Below are 14,552 nucleotides of genomic sequence, written 5' to 3' on the forward strand. Positions count from 1 at the left end.
ATGCCACCAACCCCGCGCCCTCAGCGCCCGCTAAGCAAGCACTAACTCCTCCAGAGACCAGGGAGCTCGCTCTCACCCTCACCTCTGCATCTTTAATGTAAGCACCTGGCACCTCTCTTACATAGGACAGCACCATGAGCAAGGGTTAAAAAAGTTAGCTAAATGGATAATCTTAAAAAAGAACCCCTGCCTGTGAAAGCTGAGGCATCCTCTCGAGAGCAAATAATCTCCTCAAGTGGGATGTGTGGCGTGAAATGTTGAGCTTATGCCCAAATATCACCTGCAACGGTTTGTGGCACGTGCCTCTGCGTCCCTATGAGCCCGGCGTGGTGCGTCCATCCTGCGGGCAGCTGGCTCCCGCTGCCCACCGCAGTCAGCAGCCTTGCAGCCACAGGCCGAGCACTCCCTATAGCTTCCTTGCTGACTTTCCCACGGCAGCTGGGGTCCAGCTGTGAAGCGACCAAGGCAAAATTTCCTCCAGAGGGTGGCAAAATGACATTCAGAGAGAGACTGCGCAGAAGGTCTGTGCTGATGGATCCTGCAGAACTGAAGAGAGCCAGCAGCATGGGGCAGGGGCTGCCCATGGCGATGTGGGGCTTGGCCGTAGTTCGCGATGTCCAACTGCACACACTGAGTCGTGCAAATCTTCCAGCAGAGAGGCGAAGTTTTGTTCCTGGGTGCAAAGAGCGGGTTTGCGAGGTGACCAGCGAGGTCAGTTCTGACCAGCCAGTGCAGACTGGTGAGGGCAGCAGGAGGCAGAGCTGGCACAGGGCAGCTGTTCTCGATGGCCGGCAGTGCGCCAGCGCTCTCCGCCAGCCAGCCTGTCTGAGGAGGAAACCCAAGTGACAACCCTGATAACAAGCCCTGCTCGTGGCTGGAGGCCCAGGGGCCCTGCACGGGAAGGCAGAGCCCGGGGGAGCCTGCACCGAGCCCATCGCAGAGGCCCCACGCTCCAGCCCGATTTACAGGATTGCTTTGCATGCACAAACCCCCCAGTTCCAAAAAGTGCTGCGCACCCCACGCCCCGGGGCAAGCATGGGCACCGCAAAGGGATGTAGTAGAAAAACTAAAGGTTTATTTCTTTTTTAATAAAATACATCCTTACAAAATAACCATTTTTCTCCCATGCAAAGGGACTGGGCAGGGTTCTTGCCAGCTCTCCTTCCCTCCCCCTCTCCTCACTTTGGCACTGTCCAAGGGTGCTGCTGGGGAAGGAGAGGCAGCGATGCTCTCTCCTGGGGCTTCAGGGTGCGGGATGCCCTGGCACAGCCCTGGCACAGCCCTGGCACACCAGGCAGAGCAGCGGAGCCCTTCAGAAGTGCCTGTGAAGGTGGCAGGTCCCAGTGCCCTGCAGCAGGGCTGGCGGAAGGCCCTGAGGGTGCCTTAGTGGCTCCCTAATGCCCAACGCGAGTTTAACCCACCCTCAGCATTGCGGTGTGTGCCACCAGAGGCAGAGCGCCCGGCCGGCCGGACCCTGCCCTGTCTGCAAGGACGCTACGTTCCCATGAGCTGGTGTTGGACACTGCTTCTGCTGGCCTTGGGGCTGGTGCAGGCTGGTGACAGGGGATGACAACCGTGTTTTAGGAGAGGAGGAAGAAGAGGGTGCAGGTTTGTTGGTCAGTGTGGATTCTGCCAAGAGAGAGAGGTCCACAGTGATTTCTGGTGTCTTGCCCCCCACTGCCCCTCTTCAGGCAATGCTGTCATCAAAGATGCGATGTCAATCCCACATCCTGCTCCCAGTCCAGCCCTAGCACCTGCCTGCCCTGGAAAATGCTCACCCAGGTTAGACATTACAGCCCACAGCTCAGATCTCCTCCACGCCTCCCTGGAGCCCTGCTGCCTTCCCAGGGGCCTTGGGATAGCCCCGAGACCCACAGCCCTCACCCCTGCCCGCTGTATGCTAGCAGGGCTGGGGAAACGCCACTCACCTCTCACTGTGTGTTGTCCAGCTCCTTTCCCTTCTTATGCAACTTCGACTGGGGGTTAAATGAGACAAAACAATGATTCTTTTACAGACCTGCCCCTTTCTAATGCTAGGGAAAAATGTCGTTGAACAGCAACTTCTAACCCCAAATGGATCAGCATAATTTTAAATTAATTTGAGGGGAGCGGTTTTTACATCCTATGAAAGGCCATGAAACATGCCACAGTCATGGAGATGTTCTCAGAAAGCAGAAAAGGGGACATTTTTCCAGTTTGCTAAAGCACTGGTCTGTCTCTGCTTCCCTTAAAGCAATGCAAGTGTTAACAAATACTGGAATATTTGGGAATAAAGGAAAGGGATAAAGCTATTAGTAGTGAGTCACACTCACTACTATAATTTTGGAGAGGAGATTCATGGATCCTAATCTCTGACAGTCCCATGGGCTCAGGAAGGCACCTGGTTGCTCCTCGATATATTGTATAAATGCTGTTTCTGTTACAGCATGATTACCCATGCACACATCCACACTCACACCCACAAAGGCTTCTGCAGGGGCAGGACATGCTATTACTTACAGGCTCCTGTTCTGCATATTTGAATTTCTTCTGCTTGTAATAGTCCCGTCCTTGGAGAAAATGCAGCAGGAGCAGGTCGCAGAGGACAGAGGCCTTAAAGCAAAGCGCAATTAGGGTTGGGGCTGCCCTCCCAGCTCACCTGTGCCACCTTGTGCTTCCAGCTTGTTCCAGTTTGCCCCACAAATTAGGGTCCCTTCTGCTTTCAGCCACAACGTGGCAGCTGATAAAGAGCAAACAGCCCCTGAACATCCATTTAGTACAAGTGAAGTGTGTTGGGTTCAATACTGGGCAATTTAAGTCAACAGAAGTTAAGTGCTTCCATTTTAGGTATCTGCAGAGCACAACACCCTTTGGGTCATAACCAAATAGGATATTTGCTTTCTGTTGTGCATGAAATACTGCCTGTCACCTCCAAAACCCCCTCAGTACCGGCTCTGACTTGAAACTACCAGGATACCAAGTCATGGCCTCTCCACAAGAGCCTGCTTGCCCTCGATCAGCAGGGCAGCGGCTCCTGCTAGCAGAATTCACATCCGCCCATGGGCAGCAGGAATCTATTTTCCTGAGCTAGTGAGGCTGGAGAGCACCTCCTTTCCCTATTTTGCCCATCCACTACTGCCTGAGTGGGACCAGTATTTCACGGCTGCTCAGGGACACTTCCCCATGGGTGTCACCACCAAGGAGAATAATTTGAGATACTCCATATAGAGGCTGGAAATATCTGAACTTACCACTCCAAAAATACCAATTCCAGAGCCGATTGTGGTCATGGTTGGGATGATGTCAAATTTGCCTGCCTGAACAAAATCAGAGAAAAGAGGTGATATGTTAGAACCACCCCTGGGGAAAAAAAAAAAAAGAAAAAGGTGCCATGGCTATAGGTTTGGCTATAGGGGGGCTCAGCTAAAGCGCCTTGCAGCAACCCAAGACACAACCACAGCACAGAGAGAAACAGCAGCCTGGTGAGAGCTGGTTTTAAGCTCATTGGTCAAACAGTAAAATAATGTGGGTTGGTTTTAGCCTGACACAGATTGAAGTTACTTTGTTTCCTGTATCTTTAATTTAAAAAAAAAAAAAAAAGAAATTATATCCTTTAAACATTCCCAGTGGGGACACAACAAGGAAAGCCTTCTCTCCCAGGGGCAAGAAAAAGACAAAATAGGAAAATACGGACATTCAGCTTTTGGAAATATTAGTGAAAAGTTTTGACTTTCCACAATTCCCCCCCAACCCATTGTGATGGTTTTTTTGGACAAAACCACTGACCCAAGGAAACCACTGGCATTGGTTTTCCTGGCCCCATGAGCCCCCGGTGCTGTGTTACAGACCTGGTACCTGCCTGAGGAAGTGGCACTGCTGTCCTTGGGAGCTGGGGACAAACCCAGCACCTGGCCACCCTTACCTTGCCATTCACCAGAATGTCAAACCGGATCCCAAACACCTTGTAGAGCGTCCTCTTGTCCATCCCGTCTTCTTTGTAGTACTTGGCGTATCTGTGCAATTAGATGGTGAGCATTAATGGCCTGCCAGGGTGTCTAACAGCCCCCTGCAAACCAACAGCATCAGGATCTTGGCAGGAGCAGGACAGGGGGCTGGGAATGCAGGCACAGACCTGGTCCTGACCCTCCCCTTAATCCCCTCGAAGGAGCTGGGCAGCTGGCACCTCTCCCCTCTGTACCTCTGTTTCCCTGCCTGCAAGCTGGAGCTAAAGCTCCTGCTGAGGCTGGTACTTGGTGAGCCCAAGCGCTACGCGACAGCAGGTATTAGCGCAGCGCTAGTGGCAGTTTCACAAAGAGCAGCAGTCAGAGCAGCAGCTCATGCCGAAATATCATGCTGTGGCTGAATGCTTTGAAGTGTGGGAACATGTGAGATGACCTTGCACCATCTCCAGTGTTTCAAGGGGCTTCCCAAAAGCTGAGCTGAGCAGGAGAGTCTGCAAGGGCGAGGAAAGGCAATGGGATAATTCTGAGGCCAAGGGATGGGTTATCACTTTCCTCATGCCATTCTAAAGAGAGCACTGACACCTGCCACTGCAAAGGTAGTGAGTATTTTGGAGAACGGTCCCTGATCTTCCACCATCCCTTGAGTGCTGCAAGATCCTCACAGATGTCACCTCTGTATTCTGCCTGGAGAGTTAACAGGGGTCTCCTTACCTGAAGTTGAAGCCGGGTGAAACGTTACTGTCATCGTTGTAAAGGCCGTGGAACTGGTAAATGGGTTTGCAGTACCGGACGGGCCAGTCGAGGTCACAGTTCCAGTCTATGGTGATGCCCACCACTCCACCCTGCAGCCGGGAGAGGAGTCATGAGGTTGCTCCTCTTGGCCCAACCTCCTTGGACCTAGCCTGCATGGAGAAACTCCTTCTCTCCTCAAATGTGGCCTTTCTTGATGCCATGAGGTGCCCTGGCTCTCCAGGGTACACAGACCCCACTGCTGTCTCAGCCCTCCCGGGCAGCCCTAGCTTCATGCTCTACACATCATCCTATGTGGAGACACTTGCTTCTGCCCTAAATGCTGGATACACAACTAAATTCATGCCCTCTTGTTCCTGGTCAGCATCCTTTGCCCAAGGCACAGTCCTGAGAATCAGTGCCCACTGCAGATCCCCCACGGTCCCAGTGGCACAGCCTTTTCTTGCCTGATTTACCCATAAGATTTGCCTGCCCTGTGGCTTAACCCTGCCATCAAACCATTAACATCACAGGGAATATCAAAGGCAATTTAACAAGGTCATAGATCCTCAATGTCAAAATGACCCATGAAAATCAGAAGAAAACCTCATCTAAGAGGTTTTCTGCTAGGAAATGAAGCAATCTCTCCTGAACTCAGTCCAGGTTGCAACTAGCTGTGTCCCAGAGGCTCATCTTTTTGCACCTTTAATATATCCAAGCCTCTGACTTTACTTAATGCCTGGCAAAGTTAGCTTAATCCTCTGCAGTGCAGAACTAGCAGATACTCTTGCATACCACCCTGAGAAGCGTTGGGCAAAGCTGCGTTTCCGAGCCTGGGCAGAAGCTGTGGTTTGCATTGTGCAATGACCAGTATTTGACCATCTAGCTAAGGTTTCCAAGCACAGTCAGATGGGATTTGGCCACGCAGCTCTAGAGATTCATTGCACAAATTAAAACAAACTGAACCCTGGATTTATTGCCAGTGGGTCAAGTCTTGTCAATCTTACAAGGGAGTTTCCAAAAAAGGCTTAAATATTAGGCCATGCCCAAAAAGATTAATAATCTTTAAGAGCTAATTCTGACACTGCCTCGAGTCCTTGAGAAAACAGATCCCTCACTTCTCAGTGAGTTGGGGTCGATTGCTCTGTTGGTGTCCCCCTCCCCGTGTCACCAAGAAACATCATTTGAAATTGAAGTACCTTAACAGCCAGGAAGGTAAAATTCTGACCCGATTCCTTCACTATATATCCCAGGTCAAACACGGGGCATAAGGAATCAGTGACTTTGTGATAGGTGCATTTCTTCAGGTACTGTTTGGTAACACTCTCAACCAAGTTACGCCTGTGAAGGAAAAGAGAGCGAGAAAGAGTCTGAATAACCCAATAATTTGGGTGGGAAAGGACCTCTGGACGTCCGTGGTCCAACCCATTGCTCAAAACCACGTAACTTCAAAGCTCAGGGCTTCATCCTCCTCCCCCACGTGCTCAGCAGACCCCGCACATGGAGCGTGGGCCCTTTCCTCCAGCCCTGCCTGGTTTTTCCCACCCCACCAGCAACTCATGTCCCCTGAACCTCCTCTTGCAGAGGAAGCCTCTCTGCTGATTTCCCTCCTGCAAATGGTCTCCACCTCTGCTTTGGGCTTGCTGTTTTTCTTGCTACCCAAATGCATTTCTTCAGCACACGTCTGCCTGTCCTCGCCTCTTCTAGCGACCCACTCTCTTGTTCCTCAGCTTTGCGAACCCTCCTGTGGCCTCCACCATCCCTCCCAGCTGCCTCTCCTGTTTGCATGTCAGCTCGTCAATGGGTTCTGCCAGGCAATGCTCCATGCACCAACAACTCTCATCCAGGATAGCTCATGGATAGCATATCCCACAGCTTTTACATTTAGCTGGATTATGCCATCTCCTCCAGAAAGGGTGAAAAGGGAAGGACAGTGTTTTGCCTTCCACCCCGCTCTGCTCTATTGCCTAAAAATAATCTTTCTGTGAAGCTTCTGTGACCCAGATGGTTTTGTAAGCTTTGTGCCTTGCTCAACCCTGTCCCATCGTTTATGCTCAGCAGTTAATTAGCAGCAGTGATCAAAGACAGGAAGTTTCCCCATGACACCAGCCAGCTCTGGCTCAGCCCCTGCGATGGCAGCCAGCCCAGCCGCCATCGCCTCCCAGGACCTGCTGTTCCTCATTGCATCCCACCCCCTGCCTGCCCTCACTCAGGTTGCTGCCTCTCCTTGCTGCTGGTGGGGGATCCCCTCTCCCAGCCATCTCTTGGGGTGCAGCTTGAGGCTGGCTCAAGACTTTGCCAAGCATGCCGGGTGCCAGGGCATTTAACCTTGGCTGCAGCTCAGGGACTCGGTCGGCTTAGGGAGAGGAATCCACCATCTTCAGCACAAATAGCTTCTGTTAATTTGTTCCAAATCAGATATATAATCAGTGTTATCACAAATCCTCTTATGTGCGTGCCTTCAGCTGGTGGCACCATATCCAGTGCTGCCTGGAAGGGGCTGGTCCTACAACTGCTGCAGAAACAGGTGGGAACTGTGATGGTAAGAGGGACCTCTGCTCATTTTTGGGCAGCAGGCTTATCCTGGATGCTCACACCCCACTGAGGCATTTAATATTTTACTGTTATCTTTGGGAAGGAAAAGGGAGAAGAAAAATGAAGAATCAGAGAATCTGGGTTTTTTTTAAAATGCATCATATGAGGGTAACTCAGGGGACATTAATTTCTGAAACCATTTTTCCTGTAACCACAGCTATCAGCTGAGGTGGGAGAGACCTGGGAGGGAAAGCCTCAGTTCCTATCAGCTAATCTGGTGATCGGTGCAGCAGTTAGAGTAGACCTGGGCATGCTGGTGAGGGACAGAATCCTCTATATCAAGCATCCAGCTACACTCATGGATTCCCCTTAGGGATATGGTTGGGTGAACTGAGCAGAAGCTGTCCCCCTGAGCCTCCTCTTACCTGGACACCTTGAACCTGGGGAAGGTGATGCTGTTCTTGATGAACAAAGTGAACTTCTCTGCTTCTGACAACAGGGCAGGGCTGAAAAACACAAGTGTTGGCATGTGTCCATCACTCAGCTTGCCAGCCTCTAGCGAAAGCCCCATTTGGTGGAGACTCATCCAGTCTGGGACAAGATCTCATCCCTGCCCTTTCTAAGTGAAAGATCCCAACAAGGTTCAGAAAAGCCCCAAGGAAGGAGGGAGGTGCTTGTTAGGGTACAGGGATGGAGTTAGATGCTGGGATTTGAGTTAAAAAACTGCAAAGCACACTGAGGTGGCTGGAAGAGAGCTCAAGGGCCCTGGGTGCTTCCCTGGGCTCCTAGCAGTACCATGGCTGTCCCTGCACCCCCGCTGTGAGGAGGGGAGGCAAGGAGTAACAGGACTTTGCATCTACCAGGAGGCGCTTCGCAGTGGCCAATGGGAGCTGGAGGTGGAAAACATCTCACAACTTTACTCTGAGGGCGAACAGGATAGATGGGGGCTACTGGTCCATGCACAAAGCACCCAGCAGAGATGGGGTGATCCACCAGCAAGGTGGGGAGCAAACCATGCCAGGAGAGGCACAATCCACCTGGGGACACCAGGCACAACGTACAGCCGTGGAGTATGCATCAACCCAGGCTGTCCTGGCAGCAACCTGCAGAACCCTGTCTTGCTCTGCACTGAGTGCTGCTGGTTCAGCTGGGGTGGGAGCAGGCTGGAAAAGGGGGCAATGACATCATTGCTTACCTGGGAACATGGTCATCAACTTCAACAGGGCACCAGCCAAAGATCTCGCAGGTCTTCACAGAGCTGTTGAAATGCACACACTTGCCCGTCATGAGCCCTGCAGGGAAGAGAGATGGCTGCTCGCACCCCTGTGCACTGGGAAATCCCAGCCTCACACTGGGATGGATGGGATCTGGTTGGAGTTTCAGCCCTGCCACAGACATCCGAGGCACAAAACACTCAGGGCTTTGGTGCCCCTTTATAAAAAGGGTAATTAATTGTGGCCTCTCAGGTCGGGGCAGTGGTTTCTCTTGCACTATTGAACAGCAGAACAACTGGGCATTTTTCTTGCTGAAATACACCTCAGAAAATGCCTAGCTGTTAGAAAGATAGCTGTTTGGGGGAAATGTTTTAGTATTGATTAACCTTCTATTGGGAGAGCTTTTTACGGCTCAGATCTCTTTTGGAAGACGAAAGCAGGACCAGCCCAGGTGGGACCCTCATGTGGGATGTCAGAGGCTTTCCCCAAACCCCATCAGCTGGTGGTCCAAAGCAGGTCCCCTGGCCAGACACTCCAGCCCTGGGGCTTCGCTGGAGCACGCTGTGCCCAGCGTGTCTCACCAGAAATGCCGGTGCTGGAGCCTCAGGGCCCTGTGCCATACCTTGTCCCTGGCGGCTGTATTTCCCTTTGTTGCAGTCACTGTCCTGTGAGCAGGGCCCAGCATCCGGCAGCTGTTTGGAGAAAGCAGGCAGCCGCCTCTCAGCATCACACCCCGCGGTGTCGGTCCCTCCGTCCCTCCTGCCACACCACACAGTGTTTTCCCCAGGTTAAATGCCACTTGGCTGCAGCCAGAGCCTCGTCTGTACACCACTTCCCAACAAAGGATGTCCAGATTAAGGAGGAAAAAGGGAGGATTTCTTTTTTAAACTCCAGGTAGATGCTTTTATTCAAGCCTTGAGCCTGCTTTGCTTGATCATCTCGAAGGGAAGAAAACTTAATGGATGCAGGCTGTTTTTCATCAGAATAAAAGCCTTCACATTGCACTTGCAAGTCAGGCGTGATAATACGGGGCCAGGCTGAGGCTTTCACCAAACCTCTCAATGTCAGCGAAACTTCCCCAGTGCCACCACACAATCCCCCTAAATTACAGGAGCTGAGACTGCTGAAGGAAGCCAGCGTGTTTACCTCTGGGCAGGTTCCTTGTTTCTGTCCGGGGGTGACAATGAAGTTGGTCATCACCACGAAAGAGCTGTCCCCCTGTGGAGACACAGCCAATGAGTTCACAGCTGGCATGGCATTTTCTGATGGGGTCTCTGCGAGGAGCTTGTCCTTGGGGCAAAGGGTAGGGCACCCAAACCACCGGGGCATGCCCAGGCAGACAGCACCTTTCTCCCTAACTTTGGGTCCTCTGCCCTCCCTCTGACACAGTTTGGGAAACTGGTGGCGGCCCTTGGGAGCTGCAGTGCCACCAGCCCCAGGGACAGTGGAGGACCCCCCCTTGCTGCCTGAGATGCTCATCTGGAGGTACCAGAGGAGTCTTGATCCTTTTGGAGGCAGCCTCAAATGTGCCCCATCAACCATGGTGGGTCCCAAGCACCAAATGCTCCCCAGGGGTGATATGTGGGCAGAGGTTAGTGGCAGCAGCAACCTGCTTTCCACCACAGGGCCATCATGTCATGGTTAGCCCCATGGAAAGCCTACGCCCAGGAGCCCACCTGTATCCCAGTGCGTGGCTAAAAGCAGTGGTCAAGACAAAAGCAACACCCCCAAACGCACCCATCCTGCCTCCTTACCTGAGGTGGGAAAACATAATCCACTACGTCCCAGATGTGAAGGCCCATGACGCTCTCGTTGGTCAGCGTCAGGCCTTTCAGCTTCACTGAGACCGAGCTGACGATGCTGTCCTGAGACTGGTAACCCTTCTCATAGAGGAAGACCCACCTGGATGGGGAAAGGTGGTGGGGTGAGCATGGCCACCAGTGCTCATCCACAGGAGCCCCAAGGCCCCAGCACATTGCTGCGGACTGGGGCTTCTCCTACCAAGTCTCACCTGGGGGTTTATTTGCCAAATTTCCTCCAGCTGGCTGAGGGACCTGTTGCTGAGCGCTCCCACCCTTTGCCCAAGGCATGCGGTAGCTGCGGGACCTGACATCCATGGTGGGATGGTTTATTTTTGGGACTGGGACACATTTTGTGGTTGAGGGTATGTGAAGGCAGGTAGAGCAGGGTGGCCATTAGCCGTTTGGGATTAAATCCTACAGTGAGTTTGCAGCTTGCTGGGCTTAGCAACCTGCCCAGACCCTCCTGATCCACTTCATAGGCACTCTCCAGAAATCAGTGCCTCCAGGGCCAAGAGAGGGGTAAGCCTGGACATGGCTCATGTCCAGCGCCAACCATTCCCCATCCAGCAAAGGGAACCATAGAGCCGTGGCCCTGGGTGCAGGGCTGGGGACTCTGCGGCAGCCAGCACAGGGCTCTCCCTGCATTTCCCAGCCCATTGTGCAGCCATTAGGGCCAGCTCCCGACACTATTTAACCTACAGCATAAACAAGCTGCCGCTGGATTAACTCTGACTCAGGGAGACTATAAACATGGGCGAGCAACCATTTCGGGTAGCGCTCCCAGCAGCGTGGAGTGTTCCTGGCGCTAAAAAAGGAGTGATCTGGTTTTTGTCCCCACCACTGTGGCACTGGCCCTGCTGGCCTGACAGAGGCAGCGTGTTGGCCATGGGATGGCCTGTAACGCCAGCCCGGCATGTCAGCCTGACCGATGGGCATGGAGGAAAATGGGGAAACCACAGGTGATGCCCAGAGGTCTGCCCTACGGGTGCCTGATCTTATGGGGACTCTTGGGGACAGTGCTTTTTGCCTTGCAGCCCCTTTGGCATCCTGGGACAGGGGGTGAGGGGACTTCAGGGGTGGCATCTGCCCCAGAACCTGGGGATGGGAGCAGAAATTCAGCACTGCTGCCGCCCCAGCTGGGACCCCCAGGTCCAACCTCCTCCTCCAAGGCAGAGGGCCGTACTGGGTTACACTGGGCATCTTCCTAATGCCCTCAGGGCTGCAGGAGGCTGTGAGCTGGGCAGCACCGTGGTGGAGCGTTTTCCTAGATCTGTCTCCAGTGCAGCCTCTGCCACTGCCTGCTCATACCTCCCAGGCAGAGGTGACTGCGGGCATACAGGGCTGGGCACCCCCCTGTGACACAGCCTCCCGTGGCAGGGCAGGATGTGGCCCCCACCCTGCCACTGAGCCATGGGCTCGGCCAACAAGGCATCATTTCCCCATCATGCTGTAAATGCCACATCGAGCCCTGCCCAGGTGATAAAAGTCTGCCGCTGTCACTTCCCGATACGGCAGTCACCGAGCCCTCTTCCCTCACTGGCCCCATCCTGCGGCTCAGCCCGCAGCCTCCTCACATGCAAGGTTTTCAGGAAACGAAAGCCAGAAAGCGATGTCCAGCCCGGGAGCACCCCGCATCACCTGGCCAGCAGCAACACCGCCTTATCAGGGCATCATCAGAAAGACGAGCTGCTCCCCAAGGGTAACACCGGGTCTCTCAGCTGGGTCAGACCCACATCCCTCCTCTGCAGTGACGGCACTGCCACACATCCCTCCAGCACAGCCATGCACTGGCACGCATCCCCACCTGCATCCCACGCCTGCTGCCAAGGGAGACCAAAGCTGGGGTAATTGTAAATAAACAAATATCTGCCTGCCTGCTTTCAAAGAAGAGACAATCTCAAGCATTGTGGCTTAGTGAAGGCAGGGAACCAGAGGCAGTGCTGCAGGCAGCAAGGGGATGCCGAAGGCCCGTGGGGCTATGGGCAGCTGCACTCGCAGGCAGCCCCTTGCTAATGGAGCCTGACTCCACCAAGACAGCAAAAATGTAGGAATTACAGCAACTTCATGCCAACCTCCTCCCCTCTGCTGTACCCCCCAAGGCTGCTTCTCTTTTTGGTCCCTCCAGGCCGCCTGTCCCATTTTAGCTGGGTTGCTTAAGCTGCGTTTCTTTAGGAAGTCCTGCTCTGAGCAACTGTCATCTGCAGAGGCAGCTGCCCCTGGCTGGGTTTGCTGGAACCCAGGGGTTTCATGGGCTCAGCCCTTAGCAGAGCCAGCACTAGGTGCCCTGTGCCCCCACAATACCCACTTTTTCCAGTTCATGCCCAGATATCCCCTTGCCCTGCAAACCTGCTTTGGAGCCCATCCCAATGGAAGGGGTGTCAGTCTCTCAAGCACTGAGCCCACAGCAGCCATGGGGACACAGCAAAGATTTTTATCAACCATCGCATCCCGTAGCGCAGCACGTTGTCCCACACCGAGGGACAGGGACTGAACCGCTGCGGCAGGAGCAGCGGTCCCAGGGCACCCGAGGACACACATCCTTGCACAGCTCTGAGCCTCCCTGCTCCACTCACTGCCTTGTTAAAGCAGTTGCTCTTGCATGGTGGCTGCTCTCAGGGCTGCCCCCTACAAGGAAAGCAAACCAGGGGTTTGGAGAGAGGCTCTGTCCCAGCCCTAGCTGCTGGGCTCGCCCTGCCTCCCCAGTAGGGCAGTAGACAGGGAGATTTATGGTCCTGTCTCGAGCCGCTTGGGTCTCGCAAATCACCACGCTGGCCCCAGCTGCCTCTTAGTTAATATAAATGAAAATAAAAATAACAACAGATTCTCAGGCCACCGTCCAGCATCTTGAGCAGGATTTGGATGTGGCTCAGCAAGGAGACGGGGCCCCGGCACATAAAGCAGGGCTGGGCAGGGTTGAGCCTCCAGCCCGCACATGCAGCTGCTTTTGGGGAGGACATGGGGACCAGGCAGCTGTCTGGAAGACCCATGGTGGGACACTGGGCAACACTGGCGTGGCCACAGCCAGGGTTATACGATGCCATCAGCAATAAACTCCCCCACATCGGGATATAGGGGATATATGAGCCTCTTCGTCTCTGTAGCTTTTTAACCCAGCAGTAAAGCATTAATACGGGGAAAGCAGGCGCCGGGGAGCCTTACCCGATGATGTACGCCAGGACGATGAGCTGGATCAGCCGGAAGGTCAGTCCCACCTTCTTGTTCCTCACCAGCACCATCCTGGGGGTGTCATACTCGAAGAGGAAGGAGGACACCTTCTCCATGCACTTCTGCCCCATGGCTGCGCCAGGGCTGTGCCGCAGCTTCTCACCAGCCCCGCTGCTCACCGCGCCGTGGGTTGGGCTGTGCCTGCCGCCACTCCTGCAACTCCTCTGTTTGCAGAGAGGAGGGAAATAAACCAAAAATTAATATAAACGCTATCAGCGTTGCTCTGTGCGCATCTGGGCTGTCGGATTTCCTCCTCTGTGCAGGGATGGGTTTTCTTCTTCCTATAAGCTCTGGGTTGGGTGCAGCTGGTGCCCTACATGGTCCGGGGGTGGGACAGAGTGCGGGAGGGTGCAGGGCCACCCTGCTGCCGAGCCCACATGCCACCAGGACAGAGCCACCCACCCGTGGGGGATGAACCCTTTGCCAGGCAGGGACCCTCCCTGGGGATAGAGGGGCTGCAGGCAGGGCTCAGGGCAAGCAGGGCCCATGAGGCATCCCTGGGGGCAACATTGGGATGGAGGAGAAGGTGGGGGGTCCCAGAAAAGGGTTTTAGGAACTGGGGTTGGGGTATCAACTTTCTTCCCCCAGCAGCTACCTCAGGCTGTATGGGTGTCCTGTCCTTGTCCTTAACCCATGTCCTGCTCTGTCCTGCAAAGGCTGCCCCAGGAAGAGGGTCGGGAAAGGAGAGGGTGGGGCACAGAAACCCCAGCCCAGATATTTGGAGCTGACCCTCAGGGCAGCTGGGTGCCCGGCGTGGCCCCCTCCCGCGGTGAGGCCGCCCAGCTGGGGCTTGGCCAGCTCCCAGCGCTCACACAGGGCCAGGCTGGGTGCATTTTGAAGCATTTTCAACATCTCCAGCATTTCCTGAAAGGCACGGCCATGAGCAGAGCTGGGCAGGCAAGCCTGGGTGACAGCGAGGGATGCTCAGCAGGGTGGTGCAGGCACCACTCTAAGTGAGTGTCACTGAGAAGGGGCTGGATTTCTACCTGCCTGCCTGAAGTCTGGGACCCAGCATTGCTGCAGTGGGAAGCTCTGGTGGGGGGCTGGCTCATTGCTGGGGAAAGTGCAGAGAGTGTGGACAGGGAACTCTACACCCGCACTGCATC

General features: G+C 54.2%; 1 protein-coding gene across 1 annotated transcript; it reads right to left on the bottom strand.

The window, feature by feature from the left end:
- Window positions 1-1,065: 1,065 nt before the first annotated feature.
- Window positions 1,066-13,691, bottom strand: P2RX1 (purinergic receptor P2X 1). The gene is made up of 13 exons (XM_064467564.1): window positions 13,381-13,691; window positions 10,174-10,321; window positions 9,566-9,637; window positions 9,042-9,111; window positions 8,401-8,497; window positions 7,631-7,711; window positions 5,870-6,011; window positions 4,653-4,783; window positions 3,902-3,992; window positions 3,231-3,296; window positions 2,500-2,592; window positions 1,929-1,976; window positions 1,066-1,629 (listed from the first exon to the last, which is right to left on the bottom strand). Exons 1-12 carry the CDS (start codon window positions 13,515-13,517, stop codon window positions 1,932-1,934), a joined length of 1,173 nt encoding a protein of 390 aa, XP_064323634.1. The 5' UTR covers window positions 13,518-13,691; the 3' UTR covers window positions 1,066-1,629; window positions 1,929-1,931.
- Between the last annotated feature and the right edge of the window lie 861 nt (window positions 13,692-14,552).

Source organism: Phalacrocorax carbo, chromosome 17, assembly GCF_963921805.1.
Source record: "Phalacrocorax carbo chromosome 17, bPhaCar2.1, whole genome shotgun sequence".
Lineage (NCBI taxonomy): Eukaryota > Metazoa > Chordata > Aves > Suliformes > Phalacrocoracidae > Phalacrocorax > Phalacrocorax carbo.

Excerpts from the sequence above, each read along its gene's own strand:
- P2RX1 (XM_064467564.1), bottom strand. The coding sequence starts at position 13,517 with ATGGGGCAGAAGTGCATGGAGAAGGTGTCCTCCTTCCTCTTCGAGTAT. Across the intron at positions 4,784-5,869 it reads TTACCTTCCTGGCTGTTAAG|GGTGGAGTGGTGGGCATCAC; the intron begins GTACTTCAATTT and ends TCCCGGCTGCAG. Across the intron at positions 3,297-3,901 it reads ACATTCTGGTGAATGGCAAG|GCAGGCAAATTTGACATCAT; the intron begins GTAAGGGTGGCC and ends GATTTTGTTCAG.